We start from the raw sequence: 26141 nt of genomic DNA, 5'->3' as shown, positions 1-26141 counted from the left end.
AAATAAATGCATGCACAATGCACATGGAAGAAATGAGCATAAAAGGGCCTGGCTTTAGTACAGAAATAGCTACATAAGAGCTACGGATATGTGTATGTTGAGGGTTGGGAGCAATTGTGGAGCTAGACAAGGGAGATAGCAGGCATGTGGCTGGGGGTCTGCAGTAACCAAGTAGTTTTTCAGGAGTCTATGGACACCAAAGAGGCATTTGGAAGGAGGATGATCTGGCTTGGAATTGAGGGCTGGGGATGACATACCTAAGGTGGAACAGCATGTGTCTTGGAGAGTCAGCATGGGTAGTTATGGGGTGAAAGAGTGTACTGTAGCTGTCTCGCTCTGTCGCCCAGGCTGGAGTGCAGTAGCCGGATCTCAGCTCACTGCAAGCTCCGCCTCCTGGGTTTACGCCATTCTCCTGCCTCAGCCTCCCGAGTAGCTGGGACTACAGGCGCCTGCCACCTCACCCGGCTAGTTTTTTGTATTTTTTAGTAGAGACGGGGTTTCACCCTGTTAGCCAGGATGGTCTCGATCTCCTGACCTCGTGATCTGCCCGTCTTGGCCTCCCAAAGTGCTGGGATTACAGGCTTGAGCCACTGCGCCCGGCCTGGAGAAGGTTCTTAAAAGTCATGAACATCTGTCCCAATTGGACAAATAACTCACATCAAGTTTGAATTCTGTTCAAGACACTGCAAGAAATGCACCCATGACTAAGGCAGTAGCTGGACTCATGGATATCCACTCTTGAATGCTCTTGGAAGGAAGACAGTTGATACAAGTAGACTAGGTGGGTGAAGGTCAATGTATAAAGACCACACAGTTCAGGGAAGAATCCCTCTTGGCTATGGGAATCTGGGAAAGCCTCCTGGAGAAAGTGGTACAGTCACTTTCTTTTTCTTCCAGTCCTTCCTTCCTTCCCTCCCTTCCTCGCTCCCTCCCTCCCTCCCACTAGATAGGGAGTGGGTCTTGAGGATTGGAAAGATTTCAACAGAAGGAGAAAGGGGCTGGGGAGGACATTTATTTTGGAGGGAGCATGATGAGCGAAGGCAAGGGAGTGCGGAAGTGTGAGGACATGATGGGAAGCAGCTAGCAGCCCAGTCTGGTGGAAATAATGATAGTAATAATAGCGACTAACACTACTGAGCCCGAAGTACCAGGAGGCACTGGGCAGGGATGTATATGGAGTCTGGTGCCATGTTGTAGTAGGGCTTGAATGCCAGGAAAGGCATTTGGGAGGATAAGTTAACAAGCGCAGAAGGGTTGGATCTGCCTGTCGACGGAGAACTGGGACAAGGAAAGGGGATGAAGTAAGAAGTCCCATGCTGAATATGCTGGTAGCAACAGATAGTGAGTCCTGAGCTGTGCCTGAGGGAACAGAATAGAATCTACGGTTTGAAGTTCACGACCAGCATGGCCAAGCCCTCCTAGGCCACTGTGGGCTCCTGCTTCCGATCAGACCTGACTCCACCTCTGCGGCTGCCTCAATTTCTCCTTCTCTGGATTCTTGGGGTTTCTTAGGATTGTGGGAGATAGGATAGGGTCAGGGGAAGCTGCTCCTTGGTTTGCAGTGGTGGCGCCTCATGCTGCAGAGAGCCCAGTGTTCCTGCCTGGTGGACCATTCCTCTTCCTAGGAGCAGCTCCAGATTGCTGGAGGCAGACATGGTTGACCAGCTAGCCCAGGAAGCACAATGGCGAGGTCCTTAACCCCGACCCCTGACCCCTGAATCTGACCTTCTCTCCAGCTAAAAGAGGAGGGAGAGGCAGGGAGGGCCACTGCCTAAAGCCGGCCCTGAGCTGAGTTTATTAGCTGAGGGAGGGCTGGAGGCGGCTGCATTCCGACTCACAGACTGGAACATTTCTGTGATCCGCTGTAATGCACTGGGGGACACTGGGCACATTGCTGAAGTTTGACTCATAGGGACCGGGAGGGGGAAAGAGGGGGGTTGTGGAGGGAGAGGAATGGGAGGAAGAGAGAAGAGGAGAGGAGGGAAGGAAATCCCTTGAGAAATTTCTTTAAAAAAAGAAAACTTTCAAAATCTGCACCACCCCCACACCCTTTTTCTTTTAATAGGAACAGGCTGGACCCTTCCGTTCCCCTCAGCAGGCATGGTGTGTGTGGGGGGGGGTGCCAGTGGGGGAGGGCTGGGCAGTGATTCAAATCAGATCCTGGAACTTTCCTGAGGCAAGTCGTGCTTATGTGTGTGTGTGTGGTGGGGGGTGTTCGTCTGGGATTCCTTGTATGGGACATGGGACTCCACGCGTGTCCCACTGTGCCCGCGTGCTTGTGGGCTGTACGGGTATGTAATGTGTGCACGGGGGTCCACCCCGAAGCCCCAGTGTGTGCTGTATAAATGATTCTGCCCCTTGTAAACATGGATGCGTGCTCGTGTACGCTGTGTATGCGAGGGTGCGTGCGCCCAGGTAGCTGGGTTTCCGGGAATTGTGCACTGCACGGAGCGCCTCGCGGCGGCTTGGGCTCGGGGCCGCGGCCGGCGTTCCGGGTTCAGCGCTGCCTTTCTGGCCGTGCGCCGCACCCCGCCGCGATCCGGCCGCGCGTGGTGTCTGCGGCCCGCCTGTGCGCCGCCCGGTGCAGCGTCTGCCGGGGTGGTGTGTCCCAGGGCCGCGAGCGCCTGCCCCCTCCCTCCCCTCCCCCTTGGCCCGCTCTCAGACTCAGATAAAGCATTTCCTTCCATTGTCATCCTACCCGGCCGGCCGGGCTGCCAGGGCCCTCCCCCTCTCGGCCCCCTCCCTTCCTCTCGCCGTCTCACAGTCGCTCTGCAGCCTCCGGCGACTGGGGGGATGTGAGGCCGGTGCCCCAGCCCCCCGCCCCGCCATGAGCCCCCCGCTCTGAGGGCCCCGGCCCCTGGATGCACAGCCCCGGCGCTGGTGAGTACTGGGCGGCCGCCCCCCGCCCCGCCCTGCGCGCGGCACCCAGCGCCGCCCGCCCAGGCTCGGCCTCCGGCCCCGGCTTCGGCTCCGGCTCGGGCTCCGGCCGGCCCCGCGGGCCCAGCCCGGCGTGCACCCCCCGACCGCGCCCGTCCCGCCCGGCTCCGCGGGGCTCTGGCAGGCTCCGGGTCGCGGCTGGTTCCGGGGGCCAGAGGGCTCGGGCCTCCAGCGGGGCGCCCACATCCGCCCGCCCCGGGGCAGCAACAGGCCCGAGGGAGGGAGTTGGAGGCCCCGGCCGCCGGTGCGCGGGCCCCACGTCCCATCACCCGTGTTCCCGGGGAGGACGAACCGAGGAACCGGGGAGGGAGGGACGGCAGCGGTGGCCCAGCGAGGGGGCGGTGCTCCGGGGCGGAAGGTTTGGAAGCGCGAGGGCAAAGGGCAGGACCCACTGAGTTGGGGCTGGGCTTTGTGGGGCTGGACATCAGCGCCCCCATCCCGTGGAGCCGGGCAGGGCCCTACTCAGATCCTTCGGCAGGGAAAGAGGTCCCTTGGAGGAGTCTCTGAGTGGGAGGTTTCTCTGAGGATCGCCCCCCATCCTTGCTCACCCATCAGGGTGAAGAGACACCTGTGCCCTAGTGAGCTGTGGAGGTCAATGCCGGCAGCGGCGCGGGAAGAGGGGTGCCACAGGCTGTGTGAGGGGTGGGGGACAGGATGTGCACCCCCCCAGGCCTGGGGTCTGTTGGTGTTGGGGAGTGTGAGAGCAGGCGGCAAATCTGGCGGATGAGCTGGGTTCCCACCACCAGAGTTTCTAGGCCTGTGGGCTAGGAGAGAGCCCTTTGGGGCGCTCAGGCCACCTAGTGCCCCCACCCCCATTGCTTCCCGCTGTGGCTGCCTGTTTGGGTCTGACCTCCCCAGCCACGGCTGCTCCTCACTCCTCATCCCCTCTGGCTGAGGAGGCCACCCAAAGTCCTCCTGCACACCCAAAGGCCTCCCCCTGCATCTGGACAGTGGCTGTCTGGCTGCCAACACTCCCTGCCCACTCTCCTAGGCAACATCTGCCTGAGGCCCAGCTCTGCCTGCCGATTTCTAGGGTGAGAATGGGGCATCGGCTCTCAGCGGCCCTGCTGGGAGCTCAAGATCGACTTCTCAGCCTGTTCCCTGGACTTGCATCTGGACCTGCGGGACCTTCCTTAGGACCCCTATTCAGCCATAGGGCTGGAAGGAGACTGTGACTCAGGTCCCTGCCTTCTAATGAGGTGCTTTGGTGGCCTTTTCCTCCTCCATAGGCTGCTGCTACCCATGAGTTATTAAGTCATTTTCTTCTTCTCTGCAGCCATTTCTGAGGGAAACTAAGGCACAGAGTAGTCTCGCTGAGTGCTACCCAGCCCAGCGAGCCTAGACGGTAACCAGGTCTTGGACCTATTGGGACTAGTCCTCTGCCTTTAGTCCCCTGATGTCCTTCCTTGCCCAGCAGGGCCAGGCTCAGAGGCAAGCTCAGAGCTGCCTCCTGGTGTTGCACCTGGAATGGTCCTGGTGCAGTGTTCTCCCGAGGCCTCTGTGTCCCTTATTTGGTGGGTGTCTCTGTGGCCACCAGGTCTTACAGTGGGTTTTGGGGCAGGGAAGTTTGCATGTCTAAGCAGTTCACTCCACTTCGACACTGAAGTTCAGTTTCCCCTTCAGTAAAATGGGGAGAAAATTCCAAGCACACTTCTCAGAGCAGAGCAGGAGACGTTGACTATGGAGAGGAGAATCAAGGTTCAGTGCCATTTTCCACCCCCTCCAGTTTGCTTAGGGATAATGGACCTCTGCTTTAGTCCTTGGTGGCCTCTGGGCATTGGAAGCTGGAACTTTCTCAGTTCTGATATAAAACCCTTGGGCAAGAGAGAAACTCATGTGTGATGGGGTAGGGAGTGGAGACCCTCTGGTAGCTGTGGGCATGCTTGCCCAAGGACTTGGAAGACAGAAGCCTGTGAAACCCCATCTCTCTTTGCCTTCTTTCTCCTGGCCTTTCATTAAGGGCTGGTAATTTTGAAGTTGGCAGGGGCCTGAGACAAGGTGAGCTAATGCAAGACCCAGGGTCACTCAGTCAGGGAATGGCAGGCAGGGGAGCGGCCAGAACCAGGCCTTCTCACTCTGCCAGTGCCCATTCTGCTGGCCCACCCTCCACAGCTTGACTCTTCCTGGCCTGCCCTCAGACTTGGGACTGGGGCCTCCAGTGTGGTGTGGGGTATTGCTGGAAGCAGGGCCTGAATAAGGCCTGGGGCCAGGGGGAGGGCATCTGTCCTCCCGGAGGCTCCCAGGACTATGAGTTTGTGTGTGTTGGATTTGTTCACTAGATGGGGCACTTCCTCTGGGGCAGGAAGCTTTGATTTCCTGTGGTGATGGTGAGGAGGGGTTGGTAAGGATTAGGAGTTGGGGGCTCAGCTCTGGGCCATCCTCGATGCTGTTGTTTGGAACCACGGAGGGGCAGAGTTTCTGCTTAAGACTGCTTCTTCCAGCTCTTGGGAGGCAGGAAGGAGAGCCTTGGTAAGGAGGCCCAGGCAAGGCTGGAGAAGGAGGCTTGAGAGCAGTGAGCTGGGGGTGGGCAACACAGCAGGAAGCCCGGTCAGCAGGTGACCCTGCCGGGTATTGTGTTTCCTTGTAATATTTTCCCCCTGTTTCTGTGGTAACCTTCCCTGGAGGCCCCAGGCCTTAGGGCTATAGGAAGGTGCCCCCAGACAGCCCTTTCCTTAGAGGCCTGAGTATTAGGAGGAGTCCCTAGATCTAGCCACCTCCCTAACCCTTTTGGCGCCCTAGGACCAGGGGCCTGGGAATCTAGGCAAGTGGCCTGAGTGAGCATGGACTCGGGGGCTGGGTGAAGGCCCTTTGGCATCTTCTGGGGGGAAGGGAGAGGGAAAGAGGGGAGCTGGACACCTGGAAGGGCTCTGAGCAGCTTGAGTCGCTGGCCTAGCCTCTGCCTCCTCCCAACCCATCCCCACTGCCCTCCTCCAGTCTCCCTCCTCCTACATGGGAGAGGGGGGTAGCATGCTGCCTGGGGCAAGGGGCAGGGTTGGGGGTGGCAGAGGCGGGAGGGATGTTTTCATCAGCAGAGCATAGCTCCTTTGGTCCTGGACCAGTTCCCAGAGGCAAAATAAATTCAGGACAGCATCTGTTTAGTGTGGGTCTGCATGAGGTGTGTGAGAGCACACACTGGGTGTGTGGTGGGTATCTGTGTGTGTACCCCTCCCCCGCCGTGTATGCTGATGTGGTGGCTCCGGGCTATTTGTGATCTATGTGGTGGTTCTGTGTTGGGTGTTTTGGGAGTATGCACACATAAAAGACAGATGTGTATCATCTGTATGGTGCACACCTTTGCAGGTTATGGCCGTGTGTGGGGTATATGGAATACATGGACATGTTTTTTGGGGGTATATACCTGGGCAGGAGTGGCTTTTTAATAGAAGTCCAGGTGTTGGCTTGTAAAACACCATCTCATTCGGGATTCTCAAATGCGAGTTCCTTGACCATTTGCTTCAGAGTCACCTGGGGAATGTGTTAAAGATAAAGATCCTGGGCCGGGTGGGTGCGTTGGTTTACACCTGTAATCCCAGCACTTTGGGAGGCCGAGGCAGGTGGATCACCTGAGGTCAGGAGTTCGAGACCAGCCTGGCCAACGTGGTGAAACCCCGTCTCTACTAAAAATACAAAAAATTAGCCAGGTGTGGTGTATGCGCCTGTAATCCCAGCTACTTGGGAGGCTGAGGCAGGAGAATTGCTTAAACCCGGGAGGCGGAGGTTGCAGTGAGCCAAGATCAAGCCATTGCACTCCAGCCTGGGCGACAGCAAGACTCTATTAAAAAAAAAAAAAAAAATTCCTGGCTGGAAGCGGTGGCTTTGGGAGGCTGAAACAGGCAGATAGCTTGAAGGCAGGAGTTTGAGATGAGCCCGGCTAACAAGGCAAAACCCCGTCTCTACTAAAAATACAAATTTAGCTGGGCACAGTGGTGCAGGCCTGTCGTCCCAGCTATTTGGGAGGCTGAGGCAGGAGAATCGCTTGAGCCCAGCAGGTGGAGGCTGCAGTGGGCCGAGATCGCGCCACCACACTCCAGCCTGGGCAGTAGAGTGAGACTCTGTCTCAAAATTAAAAACATTAAGATCCTCAGGCCCATTCCAGATTGACTAGTCAGAATCTGAGGGGTGGGGCCTGGGAATCCGGATTTTAACAGGTGCTTCAGGTGATCCTGGGGCAAGGCTGTGTTTGAGGACCAGTGCCCTGGGTCAATCTCTTCATTTTTTCTTTTGAAGAAACAGACCCACAGAAGGTATGTAGTTTCTCTAAGGTGCTGGGCCATTAAGAGGAAGAACCAAGAGAAAACTCAAGGCTTCTAAGACCTGTCCAGGACTTTGTGCTCACCCATCTACCCGCTGTGTGTGTGTGTGTGCATGTGTGCTCATAACTACACTTTGTGATGACGTGAACCTGATTGGGCTGGTGCTAACTGGGGCTGATCTTTCCTCTGGGGTCTTGGCTTTCCTGTTTTCTGATCTTGTTCTTCCTGCTACATTCTGCTGCCTCCTTTTTGGAGAACTCCTGGAACTGTTGAGTGTCATCCCTAAAGGTCAGTGTTGGCAACCAGGGAATCATGTTGCTGAGCCAGTCATTCAGCAGTTCATCCATTCACTGGATCCTAGCTGAGCCTTGCAATGTTCCAGGCACTGGGTACAGATATTCAGTGAACACATAGGCACAACATCTGACCTCAGGGAACTTCCACTCTCGTGGAGAAGACAAACAGAACAAGTAGGCAAGTAAAGGAATGAGTATGTGTGACTAGTTACACACTGTGATAAGCCTTAAGAAGGAAATGAACGAGGCATGGCAATAGAGAATAACAAGGTGGGACTTCCTTTGATAGGGTGGCCAGGGGAGGACTGCCTAAGAAGGTGACATTGATGCCGTCTCTCACCTCCCCAGGCTGGAAGTGAGCTGTCAGAGCCTCTGGAGCCGTGCTTGGGAACTCCCTGGATCCAGGTGGAGACCCTGGGTTAAGCAATGGCTGAGGGTTGGAGCTGAATTGCCAGCCTCTCACTTGGCATGGAAGATAGCAGTCTCCTCGCCTCAAGCAGCCCCAAAGGCTAGCAGAGGGGAGAGCAGAAGGGGGAGCTGTACAAGGCCAAGATCAAGGCCACTTCCTTGCTTGGGGAGCACCCTTTTTCTTCCATGGGTCTGAGTCCAGGGCCCTGTGGCCATACTGAATGTTGAGAAGGAGGCCGCATCTCCCCAGGAGCTCTCCTGTTTCACCTTCCTCCCACCGCCTTCCTTTCTCTGCCATCTCCCCAGTTGGGGAACTGCTGTGTCAAGTCCCTCCCCTCTGGTCTAGCCTGCTGCCTCTGTGGCCACTGGGATTTATTTACTTGGCTCAGGAATCACCAAAGAGAGAGGGTCAAGGCCTAGAGAGGACCTGGGCCCTGGAAGAGAGGACAGAACCAGAAAGGAGGGCTGGGGTCGGGACGAGAGAGGACAGGGCTCAAGGGAGGGTGGAGGCTGGGACAGGAGAGGCACACGGGGAAGACCTGAGCCCAGATGGCCCTTTGGCTGGGCTCTCCAGAGTCTCTCCTGGGCCCTTGGAATCTGCTGCCCAAACTGGGGGAGACTCTGAGACCAGATGGCCAGATGGGGCTGATTCAAGCCACTGGCTCTACATCAGCTGGGAGGAAATGCCCCCGTCTGGTCCACCTGCAGCTCTAGGGCTTCACCTCTCTCAGGAGGTTAACTTTCACATCAGCAACTGGGGCGTCAGGTTTCGGCTCTAGGCCAGCAGGCCTCACCCCCTCTCACCTCCAACCTCTTCTCCCAGGAAGGTTTTTCTGGGAACCCAGAGCTTCAGGCTGCAGGAAGGTGTTGCCTGGCCCTTTCCTTAGATTCTTGAGTGTCAAAGGAGCCCTGATGCCAGGCCTGCTTTCCCCCCTGCACACTGCCAAGGCTGTCTTCCACCCTGAGCCTCTCTGGAGGCTGCTCAGTGCCCTTCCCCACTCCCAGGCCTTCCCCACCCAAGCTCCACAGCCCCCAAAGCAGGATGGGGAGGGGACTTCTCCTCCTGAGGAGGGCCCTGGGCTAAGCACACCATCCCCACCCTGTCTCCACACCACTTCCTTTTTCCTCCATGTTGCCTGCAGGGATTGTAAACCCTGGTGGTCAGAAGCTTTGGGCCTATAGGGTCAGCCTCTCACCCTGGGGATCCGTAGGGGAACTCCATTCCCCTTCAGTTCAGCTTCCTCCCTGCAGGGCCCGTTCCAAGGAGCCTAGCTTAGGCTCCTGAGGTGACCCCAGCCCAGAAGTCCCATTCTCCTCTACCCCAGCCCCCAGAATGGCAGGAGGAGCAGGGCAGTCGGGGAGTGACAGGTTCGGAAAGAGTCTGGGGTGGGGGAATTCGGCGATTGGGCTGTAACCGTCTTGTTTTGCTTGCCCCAAAAACCTGCACGTCCGGGGCGTCCGCTGCGCCCTCCCGGGCGCGTTCAGGTTATAGAACTGCTCTCAGAATGACAGGCTGGTGGCACCCGGCTGGGGCAGGGGGTGGGGAGGTGAAGGGGGGAGCCCCAGGCAAGGGGGAGCTGGAGGGTTAAAAATAGCAGCAGCCTTGTTTCGGTTAGCAAATGTGGAGGCGGGGAGCTGGAGGCGGGGCGGGCGGCGGACGATGTTTGCCCGCAGCGCAGGGCTGTGCTTCCCCTGGGTCCCGGGAGTGAGTCACGGCGGAGACGCTGAGGAGGTGCTGGCGCAGCACCCCACCCCCACGGGGCGAGGGGCTGAGCGCAGTCTTCGCCCCCCGGATTCCAGCGCTAAAGGAGGTGTGACTCTCCCAGGCAACCGGGGCCGCCTTGAGTGTGAGCCAGGGGCATCGTGTGATAATAGGGAAGAAATGTGCCATTCTGACGCCAGAGACCTGAGTTTGAATCCAAGTCGAAAGGTGTGGGATCTTGAGTAAGGATGCAGATGGCTCTGAGACTTGATTTCCTAGTTTCAAGTGGGGCTTTTCTCTAAGCATATGTAAACACTTGGTGCTTAAAGCACTCTGCAGATGTTAATTATCGCCTTAGACCCTACTGCATATATGGCAACGCCTGGCAGGAGAGCATCCTGTAAGGATGCAGAGGGAGGAATGGGATGGCCTTGGCTGAGTCTTGGTTTCTCCTGCAAGTGTGATTATGGGCACATTTTGCTCTGTGCCTCCACTTCTTCATCTGTAATGTGAAAATAATTACAGTTTCAACTTTATGGAGTTGCTATGAAGATTAAAGGAGATAATGTAAATAAAGTTAGCTCCGTGCTGGTATGAAGTCAGTGCTCACTGAATATTCATCATCATTATTAATGTTATTGTTCATATTTTTTGAAGGTCAGGGATAGGGAATGTTGCAGACACGAAGAACAGAAACTGGGCCTAGCCCCAGTTCACAGAAAAAACCAGGCCAAATCCCTGTTCCAGATTCCTCCACCCATCAGGGCCTGGAACAGCCAGAGCTGTAGCCAGAAGTCATAGGGTGGACCCCTGCTTCTCTTGTTCACTCCTCCCCCAGCCTCACCCAGTGAGGCAGGGTGAGGAGGGACCCCAAGGCCTTGAAGCCAGCTGGCCCTGGAGAGGGGCTGCCGTGCCAGCCTGGGGAGGGTCTGGGACGGGGCTGCCCCGATGGCCCTGATGTGGAGTACCTTGCCAGCATCTGCTGGGGGTGACCTTTATTTTAGCCCTTCCCTTGTTGCTCTTATGAAGAACAGAGGAGGGGTGGGCAGGTCAGTGATGTCAGCAGTGAGTATTCCCAGCACAGCGGCTCTGGAAGAGGCAGAGGCATTTCTTTCAGGAAATGATCATTATTCAGCCAGAAGGCATTCATTAAGTAAGTCCTGACTTTGTGCCCAGCCCTGTGCTAGGCCCTTGGCGAGATTCAGGAGAGGCAGAGGATGCTAGGTTGTAGATAACACGGAACCTCAGAGGATGTATGGTCCAAGAAGACACGGGGGCGATGAAAGCCCTGTGGACTAATTCTCACGGGAGCCCGAGGTCACACTTTGACTTTGCTACCATGGGCTGTGTCTATGTACATATATATGCTGCTTAATTATTACAGAGGCAGTCCATGTGCGTTGTGGATACTCAGACAGGACGAACCAGCAAAAGCTAAAAAATAAAAAATATCACAGACCCGTCAGTCAGAGATCACTGCACATCTTTCCATTTCCTTGTGTGTCTTTGTGTGTTGTAACTTTTATGAAAATGAGATTACTCTGCATATACTGTTTTTTCAATCAGTGATTTCCACCTTCCATTACGGTAAATGTTCATCTTACTGAATTCCCAGTTGGCCAGAAATTGTCCTTACAGCTGATTTGTCCAAATCAGTACCCAGGACCATGCATCTGTCTGTTGAGTGACCTGAAGGCTGTGTGAGCACCCTAGTTGTATTTGTGATCTGGAAAAACCCCTTCAACCAAGTCTCAAGGGCAGCCTGACTTCAAAAGGGAATCAGGTCACCTGGAGAATCTGCCCACTAGACTTCTGCCATCTTCCAAAATAATAGGCAAGGGGAGGGGGATTCTAAAGCACCACTGGGATGGGACCTCTAGGGTATTTACTGTCATTAATGTTAATGTGACATCCCTGTGAGTGTCAGGATTCACCGCTTGTGGTTATTCACATCCGAGATGCCTCAGTTTGGTTTGCCTGGTTCTTACTGAGTGCAGACCAGGCTCTCCATTGTGGCTTTTGCCTTCCTCTGCCCCAGATCCAGGGATGCTGATAGCCATGTGGCTGTGTTCCTAGTCCCCAGGAAGCAGCCCTGAAGGTAGGTGCTCCCTTTTGCACTTGTGGGTGCTTCCAGCCCTTCCACCTGCCCAAGGCCTGCACGTGAGAGGGGGAGGAGAGAGAGAGAGAGAGAGAGAGAGAGACCTTGAGACCTTTTCCTCCCAAGGGAATTTACCCCCAAGTACCCACTCTGAGGGTGACTTGCTCTGGTTATGCAACCCACATTTTGTAGAGGGCTTGACAGTTTCCAGAGAGCTCACGCAGTGTTTGATCCTCTGTGGCAACCCTGGGAGGTTTGCTTGTTTAGTTATACCCTGCTGGAGGCAACTAACAGGAAACACTGTAAAGTGTTTAAATGGTACACTTTAAAATGGTAAAATGTACATTTAAAAAGTAAGGGAAATAGATGATGAAAAAGGAAGGGAGGATGGCAGGGGTGGAACACAGCACACTTTGTGGGAACAGGCTGGCACTGGGAGCATACCCTAGGACCTCACTGTGTCTCGCATCCCCTTGTCCCCTTGGTGGTCTCATTTCACCCGCTACTAGGAGGCAGGCTGAGTAAGAAGTCCACGCCAGTGTACTGATGCTAAGCTTCGGTTCTGGAGTCCCAGCAGCTCCACATACCATCTGTATGACCTCAGCAAGTTTCTGACCCTCTCTTAGCCTCAGTTTCCTCATTTGCAAAATGAGAATAATAACAGTATATAGGCTGGGCGCGGTGGTTCATGCCTGTAATCCCAGAACTTTAGGAGGGTAAGGTGGGTGGATTGAGTGAGTTCAGGAGTTTGAGACCAGCCTGGCCAACATAACGAAATCCCATCTCTACCAAAATACAAAAATTAGCTGGGCATGGTGGCTTGCATCTGTAATCCCAGCTATTTGGGAGGCTGAGGCAGGAGAATCACTTGAACCCGGGAGGCAGAGGTTGCAGTCAGCCGAGATCGTGCCACTGCACTCCAGTCTGGGTGACAGAGTGAAACTCTGTCTCAAAAACAAAACAAAACAAAACAAACAAAGTGGTATCTGCCTTACAGAGTTGTGAGGACTACTTGCAATAGTAACAATTAAAATGCTTAGTGGGCCGGGCGCGGTGGCTCAAGCCTGTAATTCCAGCACTTTGGGAGGCCAAGACGGGCAGATCACGAGGTCAGGAGATCGAGACCATCCTGGCTAACACGGTGAAACCCCGTCTCTACTAAAAAATACAAAAAGCTAGCCGGGCGATGTGGCGGGCGCCTGTAGTCCCAGCTACTCGGGAGGCTGAGGCAGGAGAATGGCATAAACCTGGGAGGCGGAGCTTGCAGTGAGCTGAGATCAGGCCACTGCACTGCAGCCTGGGCGACAGAGTGAGACTCCGTCTCAAAAAAAAAAAAAAAAAATGCTTAGTGTAGGCCTGGCGTGGTGGCTCATGCCTGTAATGCCAGCACTTTGGGAGGCTGAGGCAGGCGTATCACTTGAGGTTGGGAGTTCGAGACCAGCCTGATCAACAGGGTGAAACCCTATCTCTACTAAATATACAAAAATTAGCCGGGCATGTTGGTGCATGCCTGTAATCCCAGCTACTCAGGAGGCTGAGGCAGGAGAATCGCTTGAACCCGGGAGGCAGAGGTTGAAGTGAGCCGAGATTGTGCCACTGTACTCCAGCCTGGGCGACAGAGTGAGACTCAATCTCAAAAAAAATAAAAATTAAAAAAAAAAATAATAATGCTTAATAGGAGGAGGTTGCCCTCCCCCCGCCAAAAATGCCTGGGACAATAGCCAGCACACAGTAAGCATTAACACATGATTGATCATTATTAATATTATTAATTAATTACAATAATATAACTATTGTTGATATTGTAACTTAAACATTTCCCTGGCAGTCTTGGGAATGGGCTGCGTGGCCTTGTGGGTGGCACAGGTGAGAAGAGTGAGGAACGCACATCTCCTCTCTCGGCCTGCAGCTGGGAGAGGCAGAACCAGTGGGCAAAGCAGGAGTAGGGTACATAGAGGGGCAGGGTCAGCCCGAGGAAGGCCCAGGAACTGGGGTGACAAGGAGAGCAAGGGAATGAGTGTGACATCTCAGAGGGGAGAAGGAGCCGCCCCTAGAGGCAGCCTGGGCCAGTGACTGTGCTTCGTTGGGGCAAACACTGGCCCTTGAGAAAGACTGGCTCCCACTGGCTGCTAAGAAGGAGCAGCTGGTCTAAGTGGGACACCAGAGGGGTAGGGGAGAAGGGAGAGATGAAGGCAGAAACTGGCCCACTTATCCCCATGTTACAGATAGGGCCTCAAATCTTGCCTGCTCAGGATGTTTTGCTTATGATAGGACAGATTGTGGTTAGACATCATGGTGAACTTCCTATCTCAGGGACTGGAGATACTGGAGGAGAGGAGTGAGGATGAGTGTGGAACTTATGTCTTTGAGGGCTTTTCAGAACTAAGAAATTCTAGGGTAGTGTGGACTAGGGGAGCCCACTGGCTCAGGAATTCCCTAAGTGGGCAGAGCAGTGCAGGGGCAGGCCAGGCTATAAGCCGAAGGCCATGGGTAATAGGAAGTAGATGCAGGCCCTCCAGGCCTGCCACCCCAGGAAGTAGCTATGCCCTCCCCTTCACAATGGACTTGCAAGGAGGCTGAGTGGTGGCCCGAGAGGTCCCGGGAGGTGGACAGGACTGGGAGGACCCCTATTTTTCTCTGTCAGAGGTCAGTAAGGGTCCCCAGAGAGTGCCAGGCCCAGAAATCGATAGCCATACGCAACTCAGAATGGCCCAGCTCCCTGGCCTCAGGTTCTGCCAGGTCTCCATCCTTGAGAGGCCACAGGGTGGAGCTGGGGATCTGGGGTGGGGGACAAAGAACCAGGGAGGATGCTTTCCCACCCCCAGGGAGCTCAAGCCGCTGCTGCCATGGTTACATCTGCTTCCTGTTTGATTCATCTCAAACAGCAGAAGTGGAGGTGGGGTGGGGGGCGACGCTGGCTCCTTGCTCAGGCGGCCGCTGCGTGGGGCTGTTTACAACAGCCGCGTGTGGGATTCCCAGAAAGAGACTCCAAACCGGACATCCTGCGGCTGCAAAATACCCAGGTGTCAAGAGCTAAAAATAGCTGCCTCAGGGCCCCAGCTGCCCCGAGGTGGCAAGAAAGAGGCATGCTCGCTGTGGAGGCAGGAGGCTGGCCTCGCCACCCTTATATCCAGCCTCCTGCTTGGTGTGCAGGAGCTTCTCTGTCCCCTTGCCTCGGACTGATGGAGGCCTTCGTCTGGGTAGGCAGACATCCTGGCTGGCTCACCTGGCAGCTAAGCCTCTGCCCTGATGGGCAGCTGGCTTCTCTGCCAATACAGAGAAATGGCGGAGCTTGCTTTGGGACGCTAATGAGAGAGTCCTAGAGGGACTTGGGAGCTTCTAGAGAAGGGATATGGCAGGGCACTGAGAGCAAGGGAGTTGGAGCTGAGGGTCCTCTAAGACCCCAACCCACTGGCAGCCCCCTGTTCCCAGCATACAGTCCCAAATCATTGCTTGGTTTCTACAAAGTCAACAGTTGCTCCAAATGATTCTTTGGGATTGTCTTCATGGGCACCCAAAGATGACATAGCTTCTGCCCTCTCACCCGCACAGGGCTGGGGATTGCTGCTGGCATGGGTCTCTGTGGGGCTGTGTGATTTTTTTCATCTTTCTGCATGCCCATCTAGGTCCTGCATGTGTCCTGTGCTGGCTGGCCTGTGGCGAGTGGGAATGCTGGGGAGGAGGGGTGGAGTGTATTGGTTGAGAGCGTGGATTCTGAAGCCCAATTTCCTGGGCTCAAGTCCCAGCTGAACCTCTACCACTTGTCTGTGGCCTCAGACAAGTTATCTAATACTGCTGGGCCTCAGTGTACTCATTTACCTAATGGGGATAAAACAAAAAATACCTCATAGGTTTGTCATGAGGACTAGATCAGTTAGCAAATGTAAGGCACTTAGAACAACTCCTAGCACATAATAAGGTGTTCGCTTACAAAAGTTCAGGTGGAAGAGAAAGGGAAGAGTTGGGAGAGGCTGGCGATAAGAGATAGGGCAGGGGGCTGGGCATGGTGGCTCATACCTGTAATCCTAAGACTTTGGGAAGCCGAGGTGGGCAAATCACCTGAGGACGGGGTTTGAGACCAGCCTGGCTAACATGGCAAAACACCGTCTCTACTAAAAATACAAAAATTAGCTGGGCTTGGTGGCTAATGCCTGTAGTCCAAGCTACTTGGGAGGCTGAGGGAGGAGAATTGCTTGAACCCAGGAGGCAGAGGTTGCAGTGAGCTGAGATTGTGCCACTGTACTCCAGCCTGGGTGACAGAGCAAGACTCCATCTCAAAAAAAAAAAAAAAAGAGAGAGAGCAAGTGAGCGAGATGGGGCAGGGGCATGCATCCAGGAGAAAATGGTCTGTGGTAGAGGAGGGAGGAGAGTTGGGAGCAGACACTGAAATGCTAATGCCAGGAAGGAGGCTGCAGACAAGTGCAGCAGGCAAACTACCACGAAGGAAACCACCCCCCCCACCCGCCCGCATGTGTTGGGTGCATCACAGACAGCATTGCTAATCTCAGGTGACCTCTTTGAAGTAGGTATTCTTTTGTTTTGTTGTTGTTGTTGTTGTTTTTGAGACAGAGTCTTGCTCTGTCGCCCAGGCTGGAGTGCAGTGGTGTAATCTCAGCTCACTGCAGCCTCCACCTCCTGGGTTCAAGCGATTCTTGTGCCTCAGCCTCCCAAGTAGCGGGGACTACATGCTCCCGCCACCATGCCTAATTTTTGTGTTTTTATTAGAGATGGGATTTCACCATGTTGGCCAAGCTGGTCTCGAACTCCTGACCTCAAGTAATCTGCCCGTCTTGGCCTCCCAAAGTTCTGGGATTATAGGCATGAGCCCCCACGCCCAGCCTGAAGGAGGTATTCTTATCTCCTGGTTACAGATGGGGCAGCCTAAGCAGGTTAAATTGTGTTTCTGGCTTGCCTTGCCAGTCACCGAGGGAGTCGGGGCTTAAACCCAGTCCCATCTGACCGCAAAGCAAATGTCCTGTGTGCTTCAGACCTTCGATTCCCTCACATTTTGTGGCCTGCCAGACCTCATGTGGCGGGGGCTTCCAGCCCACTCTCAGCTCCCTGCTGGGTTCTGGATAAATCTAAGCAAGAAGCATTCAGTGCCAATCAATGAGCAGTATAGAGAATTTCTGGAAGGGAGACACAAGAAGCTGTTAGAAAGGGTGGCTTCCAGGGAAGTTCTAGGGAGTCTGGGATGAATGAGAAACTTATCCTAACAACTTTTGGGCTCTCTGAATTTTTTTAGTATCTGCAAGTATTGTACTTGTTCAAATATGTTTAAGGCTGCAGGCTGTATTCTAAACTCCTTGAAAGTGAGAACCAGGTTTCACTCATATTTCCGTCTTTTCAACCCCTAGATCAGTGACTTCCCATGGAAGTAGTACCTGCATTCGGGGTCGACCTTTGGGTTTCCCCTGTACTGGTCTGGCCTGGCCTGGCCTGGCTGGACTACTGGCTGGCTGGGTGGCTGTGACCTCGCCCCTTCTTTCTCTTTCCTCCTCTGTCAAATGAGAGTGTTGGTCTGAATGATCTCTAAAGCCTGGAAGAGGAGCTGATCCTCTGTGCTCAGCCCCGACTCTGTGTCAGGGAGGCCTGGCAACCACAGTGTTCCTTCTCCTGTTTATTTATTCTTGGATCTTCCTGAAGCTATTTCACTACCAGCCTTCATCTTCTCTGCCAGCCCCATGGAGACTCAAGCTTTTTCCAGCCTATGTCAGGGAAAGAGAACCAGAGACCGCAACCTCGGGTGTGAAGGGAGTCAGCTCTGAACCCAGGACTATGGCCTCCTGCCACTGCCTGCTTTCCTCTTGCTGCTGGGGCCTAGGTCTTCTTGCTGCTGCTTCCTTTTCAGCTAATCAAGAGTCCAGGGAGGTGGGAACAGCCTCAACAAAGACATTGAAGGTGAGCGAGGAGGATCGCTTGAGCCCAGGAGTTACAGACCAGCCTGGGCAACAGGGGAAGACTTTGTCTCTACAAAAAAACAAACCAAAACAAAAAAATTTAGCCAGGCATGGTGGTGCATACTGTAGTCCCAGCTACTCGGGAGGCTGAGGCAGGAGAATCGCCTGAACCCAGGAGGTCAACTCTGCAGTGAGCCTTGTTCACACCACTGCACTCCAGCCTGGGCATCAGAACAAGACCGTACCTCAAAAAAAAAGACACTGGAGGCATTGGGAGAGGGCATTCTAGGTGGCAGTGCTCCTTTCTGTCCCACTGAAGACATGAAGCTCCTGGGAGAGCAGGTGGTCGGCAAGGCTCAGGTTTTCATCCACCTTGTGCAGATCTAGGAGGCAAAGTCATACCTGCTGGGCAGGGAGGACCAAGCTTGGAGCCTGAGGCAATAAGGTAGGAGCAGTAGGGAGGTCAGTTTGTTCCAGGTGCTTAGACTTGTGTTTGTATCTACTCTGGAGGTTGCTGAGGGCTGGGGTGCACCCATTGGAACAGGGGCTCCATAGGTTTTTGGGTAAAATCAGGTGTTCTGGTTTAAGAAGGTGACTTGCTGGCCCACGTGCCCCAGTGCTAAGTAAACTGTTTCTTAAGTCTGACTGCAGTTGCCTCCAAAGAAGATAGAAAAGGGTAGAGTAGCCAGGATTCCAAAAAGGAGAGCTCTCCAACTTGGCAGAGAGCCATGTGGAGAAGGTTCCAGTGCGAGACAGTATTCCTGGTACCTTGGGTCCATTTACTTCTCTCTTTTTTTTTTCAGGCTGACCCCAAATTAGTAGTAACAGCCCTTGGAGAAAGGCAGTGATGGGAAAAGAGGTCCCCACACTCAAGCCAGAACTGGGATGCAGGATGTTCATGTTGTGGCTTCAGTTCAGCTACTAACGGGGTGCCATTAGATACCTTTCCTCTCTCTAGGACACAAAGAGAGCTGTTCCCAGGTCTTATCTCTGTTGCTCTGGGCTCTTCTGAACTTGATGGCCCTCAGCACGGGGCCAGGGAGTGGGGGAAAAGCAGAACTTTTTCCAGGAGTTGCTATTGGAAGCAGCCCCCATTGCCAACACACACGCACACATGCACACATGCACACAGCTTTTCTGGACAGACTTTATATTATGGATTATCACCACAAAACATCCCTTTGGGTCCTGGTAGCCAACACCACAGAGTTCAGGGTCATTAATTTTTCTCCTATCCAGAGAGTGCATGGTGTCCAGAATCTGTGGTTACCAGGGGAGCAAGGCGCAGAGAACCTGGCTCTGCTCCCAAGCATGAATGCTTCTGACCAGCCCCTGGGCAGGGACTGGGGAGGTGGGACAGAATTCCCAGGAGGCAGGGGACTCAGCCTGACACCGTCTCTGGGAGTGCACCCTGGAGCCCAGTCCAGAAACCTCTGGAAGGACTAGGTCCTGCAGAAGAAAGAAGAGGTACTAAGAAAGCCTGGGATTGCGGGTTACCATGTCGTGGGGAGGGGAGTTTGCCTCTGAGGCCCACCACCTTGAGAACTATGCATGCTGTGTCTCAGGCAGGTTGTCAGGAGAGAGTCATTGTATTTGATTTGCCAGTTACTAACAGATCCTGCCATGTGCCCAGTGAGGTGTTTGGTGCAGATGGCCATGGCTTCCACAGGGCACCACAGAGATCATGATAAATGAAGTGTCAAGGTAGTAGACACAGAGCGAGTGCTGTGGAAAAGGAGGAGGGGAGAGGTCACGGGGAGCTTCCCAAGGAGATGGACTTGGGCTGGACCTCAGAGGATGGGCAGAATTTAAATAGGTAGAGCAGCATTTTCTGACCGAACTTTGTCACCCAAAGCGTGGGATGTTTTGAGGGCAGTCGGTGGGAGTCTCCCTGTGCCCAGGCTGCCCCTCCCCCAGCAGCGCCTGCCTGCAGGAAGTTCTCATTTCTCAGCTCTGAAGAGGAACTGTGGCTGCCTCTGTGACACAGAACCAAAGGAGCACCCTGGCAGTTTCTCAAAAAATACCCCTTTTGCCCCAAGTCTGGCCAGCAGAGGGCTTCTGTGTCCACCCATACCCTCTCCAGGCAGCCTCTGGGTCTCCTGGCCTCCTGTCCCCTTGACCCTGAACTGGACAGCAAGAGGGAAAGGTGTCTGTCTTGGACAGGTGGCCTCAGGACTCATCTCTGTCTTCTCCAACCCCAGCCGGTCTCCACGTCCCCTGGGGGCCTTCTGCTGCTGACCAGAAAATCTGACCAGCTATAGGTTTTCTTGCTGGGCTTAGGAGCCTGAGAGAGGCAGCCATTTCCAAAAGAAAAGATTTCTGTCTCAGGTAATCTGGGAAAGAGGCTGAGTAGGTCCCTCCTCTGAGGAAACAGAGGCAGCAGGACATAGGATGGGGCAGTGTGAGGAAAAGGGTCTGCACTATGGGGTCCTTAGGCTGTGCACTCCTGCCCTTACCACTTCACAGTTCCCACCAGATCTGACTTGACCTCCGGGCCATGACCCAGTCCTTCCCCCACTCTGGAAACCTCTGTGTCCCCTCTTGCTCCATTCACTCCCACTTGGGAGGCTGTGAGCAGGCCACGTTCCCTCTCTCCAGGCCTGTTCCTCCCCATCTCCTCCTGTCCCCACAGCCGTCCCCCCAGCCGGGCTCTCCCACCTCTGGCCCCACCTCACCTCTCGGCCCTCTTCTTTCCCTCGGGCGGGCGATGGGAACCTGGTTTGGCTGCCCAGGGAAGATCGTATCTGACCACAGGAGGGAGGGCTAAGGGTATTGCTGGGTGACCTGAGGCCTCCTTAGGTTCTTGTTCTGTCTGAGCTCAAGTCATTTAGAGTGAGTGACTTGAGGAAGAGGGAGCTGGGAGCCCTTTTCACCAGCAGGGGTATTGGAGAAGTCGAACGGAGTGGGGTCTTCTCATTTTGATTAACTTCTGGTGGAGGTCCCAGGCTTTGGCGTGCTCAAGCTTGGAGTGGCAGGGAGCAGGCCTGGCTTGACTCTCTTTCCTTCCTGCTCCCTCTCCTCACCCCTCCCTGCAGCTCTTTCACTCCGTCTCTCTTCTCTCTACAGATGGGACCCAGGTGAGCCCGGGTGCCCACTATCGCAGCCCCACTGGCACAGGTAAGAGTCAAGCCCGGGGGAGCCCATGGTAGGGAGTGGAAGATGAGGGGTGGAAAGGCTGTAAGAAGGCGAGAAGCTGAGGGGTTAGAGAAGCAGGATCGCTGCCTGATCTGCCAGAGCGCCAGGAGGGGGGACTCCAGGGAGGGGCGAGGAGCTGGGGTAAGAGAGGCAGCTCTGGATGCTGGCTGGGCGCAGTGCTAGGAAACACAACAGGAAAAGGAAACACAGGATGCCCTTCTTGTTCTTGCTGGGAGCAGTGAAACAGGAAGGAAAGTAAGAAGCTAATATTTATACTGAGATCCCTGCCCCATGTCAGGCACCAGGCAAGGTGTGTTCTTGTGTGTGGACTCATTCAGTTCTCACGCCGGCTCTGCAAGGTGGGCATGGCAGCCCTTGCAGAGCCCTTGCTCTGCTGGAGGGGAAGTGTTCTCTCACCGTCTGCGCCTCCTCCCTCTGCTGGCCCGAGCCTCCTCTGCTGCTAGTCTGCCCTGGGGAAGGACTGGACTTCCTGCTGCTGCTTTGGTTTAGGACATGCCCATGGGGCCAGGTCTGGACTAGACGCGGTCTGCCCTTCCTTCAGCGCAGCCAATAGCAACTGAGGGCCTACTGAGTGCAAGATACACAGTCTGATGCCTAATAATTCCATATAACAGGGAGAAATGGAGTCCAGGTATCCTCCTTGCTTTAGTCCTGGCTGTTGAAAAGCTAACAGGCAGGTTAGGGAGGAAGCAAACACAAATACAAAGAGAAAAAAAAATAGTAGAATGCAATAATAATGAGAGGACACTGATTCATGAGTTTATCCATTTGTTCAAGAATCATTAATGAGCTCTGTCTCTGTGCCAGGGTACTTTCCTCGACATTTTAGGAGAGACACCGATTTATTCATTGATTTCTATGTTTGTGGAGTGCCTGTCATGTGGTAGGTACTATTCTAGGTGCTGGGAATAATAAGCAATGCATGAAACCAAGTCCCCGCCCTATGGAGCTTAACTCAGACATGGTGCCTGCCCACAGATCACTGATCCTGGTATGGAACGGCCACATGATTGGAGTCCAGAAGAGGGAGGGATGCTAGACGCTGGCTGGGTCCAGGGATGAGGGAGGACTCCAGCTGAGCTTTGAGCAGAGAGTAGGATTTGGAAAAGTAGAATGTTGGGATGAGGACAGCACAGGCAGGGGGACATTGTGAACAAAAGGTCAGAGAACAGAAGAGACGTGGATTTGTGACAGGTGGAAGTTGATGGCCAAGGTGGAAGGTTCATGTTCAGATGCAGACCAAGTTGAGAGAAGCCAAGTTAGGACCAGACTGTGGAGCCTCAGGAATGCTACAGCACCCCAAAAAGTATTTCCAGGGCTCCAGGCAGAGCCCATCCTGTATTCCCTTCTGCTGTGGAGGCAATGGCCATGCAGAGTGTGAGGGGAAGGGCCGCTGCTGGGGGCTGCTCACAATCCGTGTGTGGCTGAAGCCACTGGTCTTCGGTCCAGGTGGCTGGCCTTGGTTCCCCCAGGCCCCTCTTGCATAATCAGGGGAGTCACCCCAGGAAACCAGGACACAGAACATGGAAGAACTGAAACCCTTCCTGGGGCAGGAGTGTTTTCGTATTCAAAACCCAGACTCAACCCAAATGAGAATCTGGATTTCTTGAGAGGCACTGTGAACAAGGGGTGGGGCATCAAAGCTGTGCATTTTCTACTGCGGGCGGCATCTGGGTGCATAGCCATCACCGTCCCTCTGGGCCTCTTGATATTCGGGGGCATGGCGGGCACCTCCTTGCTGGGGTCCTGTCTTGTGTTCATGTCACAGTCAGGGAATGTTAGAGTGAACGCCCTTTAATGACAGCCTACTGCAATCCCCTCTTCTTTGCTTAGTGAGAAAGCCCCTTGAGGGGAGGAGAATTACTGAAAGTTGGTGGAAAACTGGAGTACCTGCCTTGGTAGGACCAGAACCCATGCTAGCTCTGCCCCTAGCTGGGTGACTTTGGATAGGGCCCTTCACCTCCGAGACTCAGTTTCCTTATTTAGAATAACGAGATAGTAATGACTACCCCCCAGGGCCAGTGGGTTGATAAGGTGAGAGGGTTTTGTAGATGTTCACTTGCAAGTGCTGTAGATGTAAAGATTGTGGTTAGGAGTGGCCGGCTTGGGCCTGGAGGCTATGATTTCTGACTCCTGGACTGGTACTTTGCCACAGGCCTTTCCAGCCCTCCTCAGCCCCAATCCCTGAGGACAGTCTGTGGCTGCCCCACTGGGAGATACCCAGCTTTGGAATTGCTGAAGGAGACCTCTCCAGGAAGGCTTCTCCACTTGTGTGCCCCACCATGGGGCCGGCCTGCTCCTACCCCACCCACTTCCCCTTCTCCAGGATAAGCCCGATGCAACAGCTCCATCTCCCAGTGTCTCAGCCTCTCTGGCTGCTCAGCCCAGCCTGGTCCAGCTGGCTATGCTGGCATGGACCCTAGTCTGGTGGCTAGTTATAAATAGCCCCTGCACCCACAGCCTTGGCAGGGTGCTCCTAGCATGGGTGCAGAGGATTCTTGAGAAGAGGCAGCCGTGCCTACCATCCTGACCATGCCAGGCCCAGAGCTGCCGTGGAGGCACCCAGGAGCAGGCCCAAGGGCACATGGGCCCTGTGAGCTGAGGAAGCTGCCCTGGGCACAGGGTTTTGCAGGCCCAACGTGGCTGGTCAGGGCTGGCTGTAGGCTTGAGGCATCACTTTATCTCATGACTGGGGATAGAGCATGGGAGGGTGGCGACCCAGAGGGCCTGTGAGGCTTGGGGCTGGAGGCGGAACAAAGTGGGCCTGTTTGCCTGCCTGATTGCTTCCTTTGAGCCCAACTCATTAAAGGGCAGCTGGGCAAATCCTCTGATTCCAGGGAGGGATGAAGGGAGGGAGAAGGCAGGGCCAAGAATGTCCCACCATAGGACAATGTCCCATCATAGATCACCGTAGCCCTCAGCCCCAGGCCCAGGGAGGAGCATGTTTAGTGGAAGAGCACGGTGGTGAAGTCGGAAGGCTCCATTCCAGCACCACCAGCGATACAGGGTAACTGCGTTCAGTTCTGTGACTTTTTCTCACGAGTAAAATGGAATTGATAACACCTACCTTGCAGGACCATGACAGGATTAAGTGAGGAAAACCCCATGAGAGTGTTTTGCCATTGTCAAGAGAGCCTGAGGGAGGCTGATGGAGGACCAGGCTGTAGTCATGCCCCCGAGGACAAACTTTCCAGCTTACCCTGCTCCCTCTCTCTGTCCCCAGGCTGCCCCAGGCCCTGTGCAGACACACCAGGCCCTCAGCCCCAGCCCATGGACCTGCGGGTGGGCCAGCGGCCCCCAGTGGAGCCCCCACCAGAGCCCACATTGCTGGCCCTGCAGCGTCCCCAGCGCCTGCACCACCACCTCTTCCTAGCAGGCCTGCAGCAGCAGCGCTCGGTGGAGCCCATGAGGGTAAAGATGGAGCTCCCTGCACGTGGGGCCACCTTGAGCTTGGTCCCCAGCCTCCCCGCCTTCAGCTTCCCTAGACCCCAGTCTCAGTCCTCAACTTCTTGTTCCTTTCTGGGCTGCCGGCCCTGCCCACAGCTCTCCATGGACACACCGATGCCCGAGTTGCAGGTGGGACCCCAGGAACAAGAGTTGCGGCAGCTTCTCCACAAGGACAAGAGCAAGCGAAGTAAGGAGGACACCGCCCCAGCCCAGCCCAGCCCCACCAGCCGGGTGCCTGTGGCTGCCTGTGTAGCTTGTGAGGGGTGAGGTGGGAGGGGCGCAGCCAGCTGAGCCGAGGCTTTCCCCCTGCTTGCCTGGGCTCTGCCTGTGAATGTGTGTGGGATGTGGGGTCAGGTGGGGAGTGTCTGGAGGCTTCAGGGAGGGGTAGGGCCTCGGTCTTGGCTCTTGCGCGGGGAGTCCCTGGGACGCCTCCTACTGAGGATGGGGACAGGGCAGTGGCCAGGGAGTGCCATGAGGCTGCCTGTCCACCCACCTCCAGTCCCTTCGTGACTCTGCCCCTACAGGTGCTGTAGCCAGCAGCGTGGTCAAGCAGAAGCTGGCAGAGGTGATTCTGAAAAAACAGCAGGCAGCCCTAGAGAGAACAGTCCATTCCAACAGCCCTGGCATTCCCTACAGGTAACACCCTCCTCACCTGCCCTCCTGTCCCCACATGCAGCCTCCACCCCCACCCCCGTGTTAGCCATGAGTACACGCACACGCCTCCTTCCTCCCCAGCTGCCACAACCAGTCCTTAACCTTCCTCTAAACATAATGCCCCCAAGCCCCTCTCTCAACTGATACGTGCCCTCTTCTCTCTTTAAATTCTCTCCCCACCCCCACCCCACCCGAGGCCCTTCAGACACACATACACACACCCTACTGGCTTTTTTCTTGCACATGAGCCCCTTCTCTCTTTATATTTTCCCTGAGCACAAAAATGTCCTGGTTCCCAAAGCAGGTTCCTAGTGCAGGTGACAGAGCCCCCCGTGGGCTCTTCACCTATGCACCAAGCACCTGGCTTCTATGCCTAGGTCAGAGCTCTGCACTGTAGCTGCTGGAGAGGACAGGTGGCCCACTGCTGCCACCTGGAGATGGTCTCCATTCCTACCAGCCCCACCTTGCCCAGCCCCACAGGTCCCAGGGCTGGTGCTCAGGGCGGTGCCCGTGCAGTGTCCCCACCCCTCTGAAGCAGCCTTGGCACTCATTCTGTAGAACCCTGGAGCCCCTGGAGACGGAAGGAGCCGCCCGCTCCATGCTCAGCAGCTTTTTGCCTCCTGTTCCCAGCCTGCCCAGTGACCCCCCAGAGCACTTCCCTCTGCGCAAGACAGGTGAGCTGGACAAACAGGTGGGACCTTTCAGGCAAAGGAAGGGGGAAGGGCCTTGGACGTAGGGGAGGAGGGTGCAGGGGTGGGCGGGCTGGACTGGGCCAGGCCAGGGGATCGTCGGTAGGCTAGGATCTTCGTTCTGGTTCTGCCTTCTCTTTCCTTGACTGATAGAGATGACTGGGACTGAGGGACTAAAGGGTGGAAAAAAGAAGGGTTGGGGGGGCCTGACTGCTGGTGCTCCCTGCAGTCTCTGAGCCCAACCTGAAGCTGCGCTATAAGCCCAAGAAGTCCCTGGAGCGGAGGAAGAATCCACTGCTCCGAAAGGAAAGTGCGCCCCCCAGCCTCCGGCGGCGGCCTGCAGAGACCCTCGGAGGTGAGGGCCGGCTGAGCGGGTGCAGTTGCCATCCTCAAACCTGGCTGGTCTTGTCCCTTTGGGTCAGGCCCCACCTAGACAGGGGTCCCCTCCTTAGGACTGCCATGCCTGGTTGTATGGGGGGTGTCCCACATACTTGCCGAAGCACGGGAGTTGGGGCTGAAACCCAGTCCCTGCTCTGTTAGCTAAGGTGACATCTCCCAGAAAAGGGGACACCCTTCAAAAAATTGTGCAGAGGTTCTGTAG

The 26141-nt window shown here is 55.1% G+C and overlaps 1 protein-coding gene across 6 annotated transcripts in view; it reads left to right on the top strand.

Moving 5' to 3' along the window:
- The first annotated feature begins 2438 nt into the window (after positions 1–2438).
- The window catches only part of HDAC7 (histone deacetylase 7), a 38014-nt gene continuing 14311 nt past the window's right edge, over positions 2439–26141 (top strand). For 3 of the 6 annotated variants that reach the window (XM_025403761.1, XM_025403758.1, XM_025403757.1), the window contains exons 1-5: positions 23515–24161; positions 24294–24384; positions 24722–24833; positions 25410–25525; positions 25770–25895. In XM_025403761.1, the coding sequence (XP_025259546.1) occupies positions 23829–24161; positions 24294–24384; positions 24722–24833; positions 25410–25525; positions 25770–25895 (778 nt within the window). In that variant the 5' untranslated portion in view covers positions 23515–23828. Of the gene's footprint in view, positions 2881–20660; positions 20712–23514; positions 24162–24293; positions 24385–24721; positions 24834–25409; positions 25526–25769; positions 25896–26141 lie in introns of those variants that run through there. The other 3 variants (XM_025403763.1, XM_025403759.1, XM_025403762.1) reach the window with 2 other exon arrangements.

The sequence above is a fragment of the Theropithecus gelada genome, chromosome 11 (genome assembly GCF_003255815.1).
Source record: "Theropithecus gelada isolate Dixy chromosome 11, Tgel_1.0, whole genome shotgun sequence".
NCBI classification, from domain to species: domain Eukaryota; kingdom Metazoa; phylum Chordata; class Mammalia; order Primates; family Cercopithecidae; genus Theropithecus; species Theropithecus gelada.
Note: the sequence above shows the minus strand (reverse complement) of the source record. Positions and strands in the feature narration are given on the sequence as shown.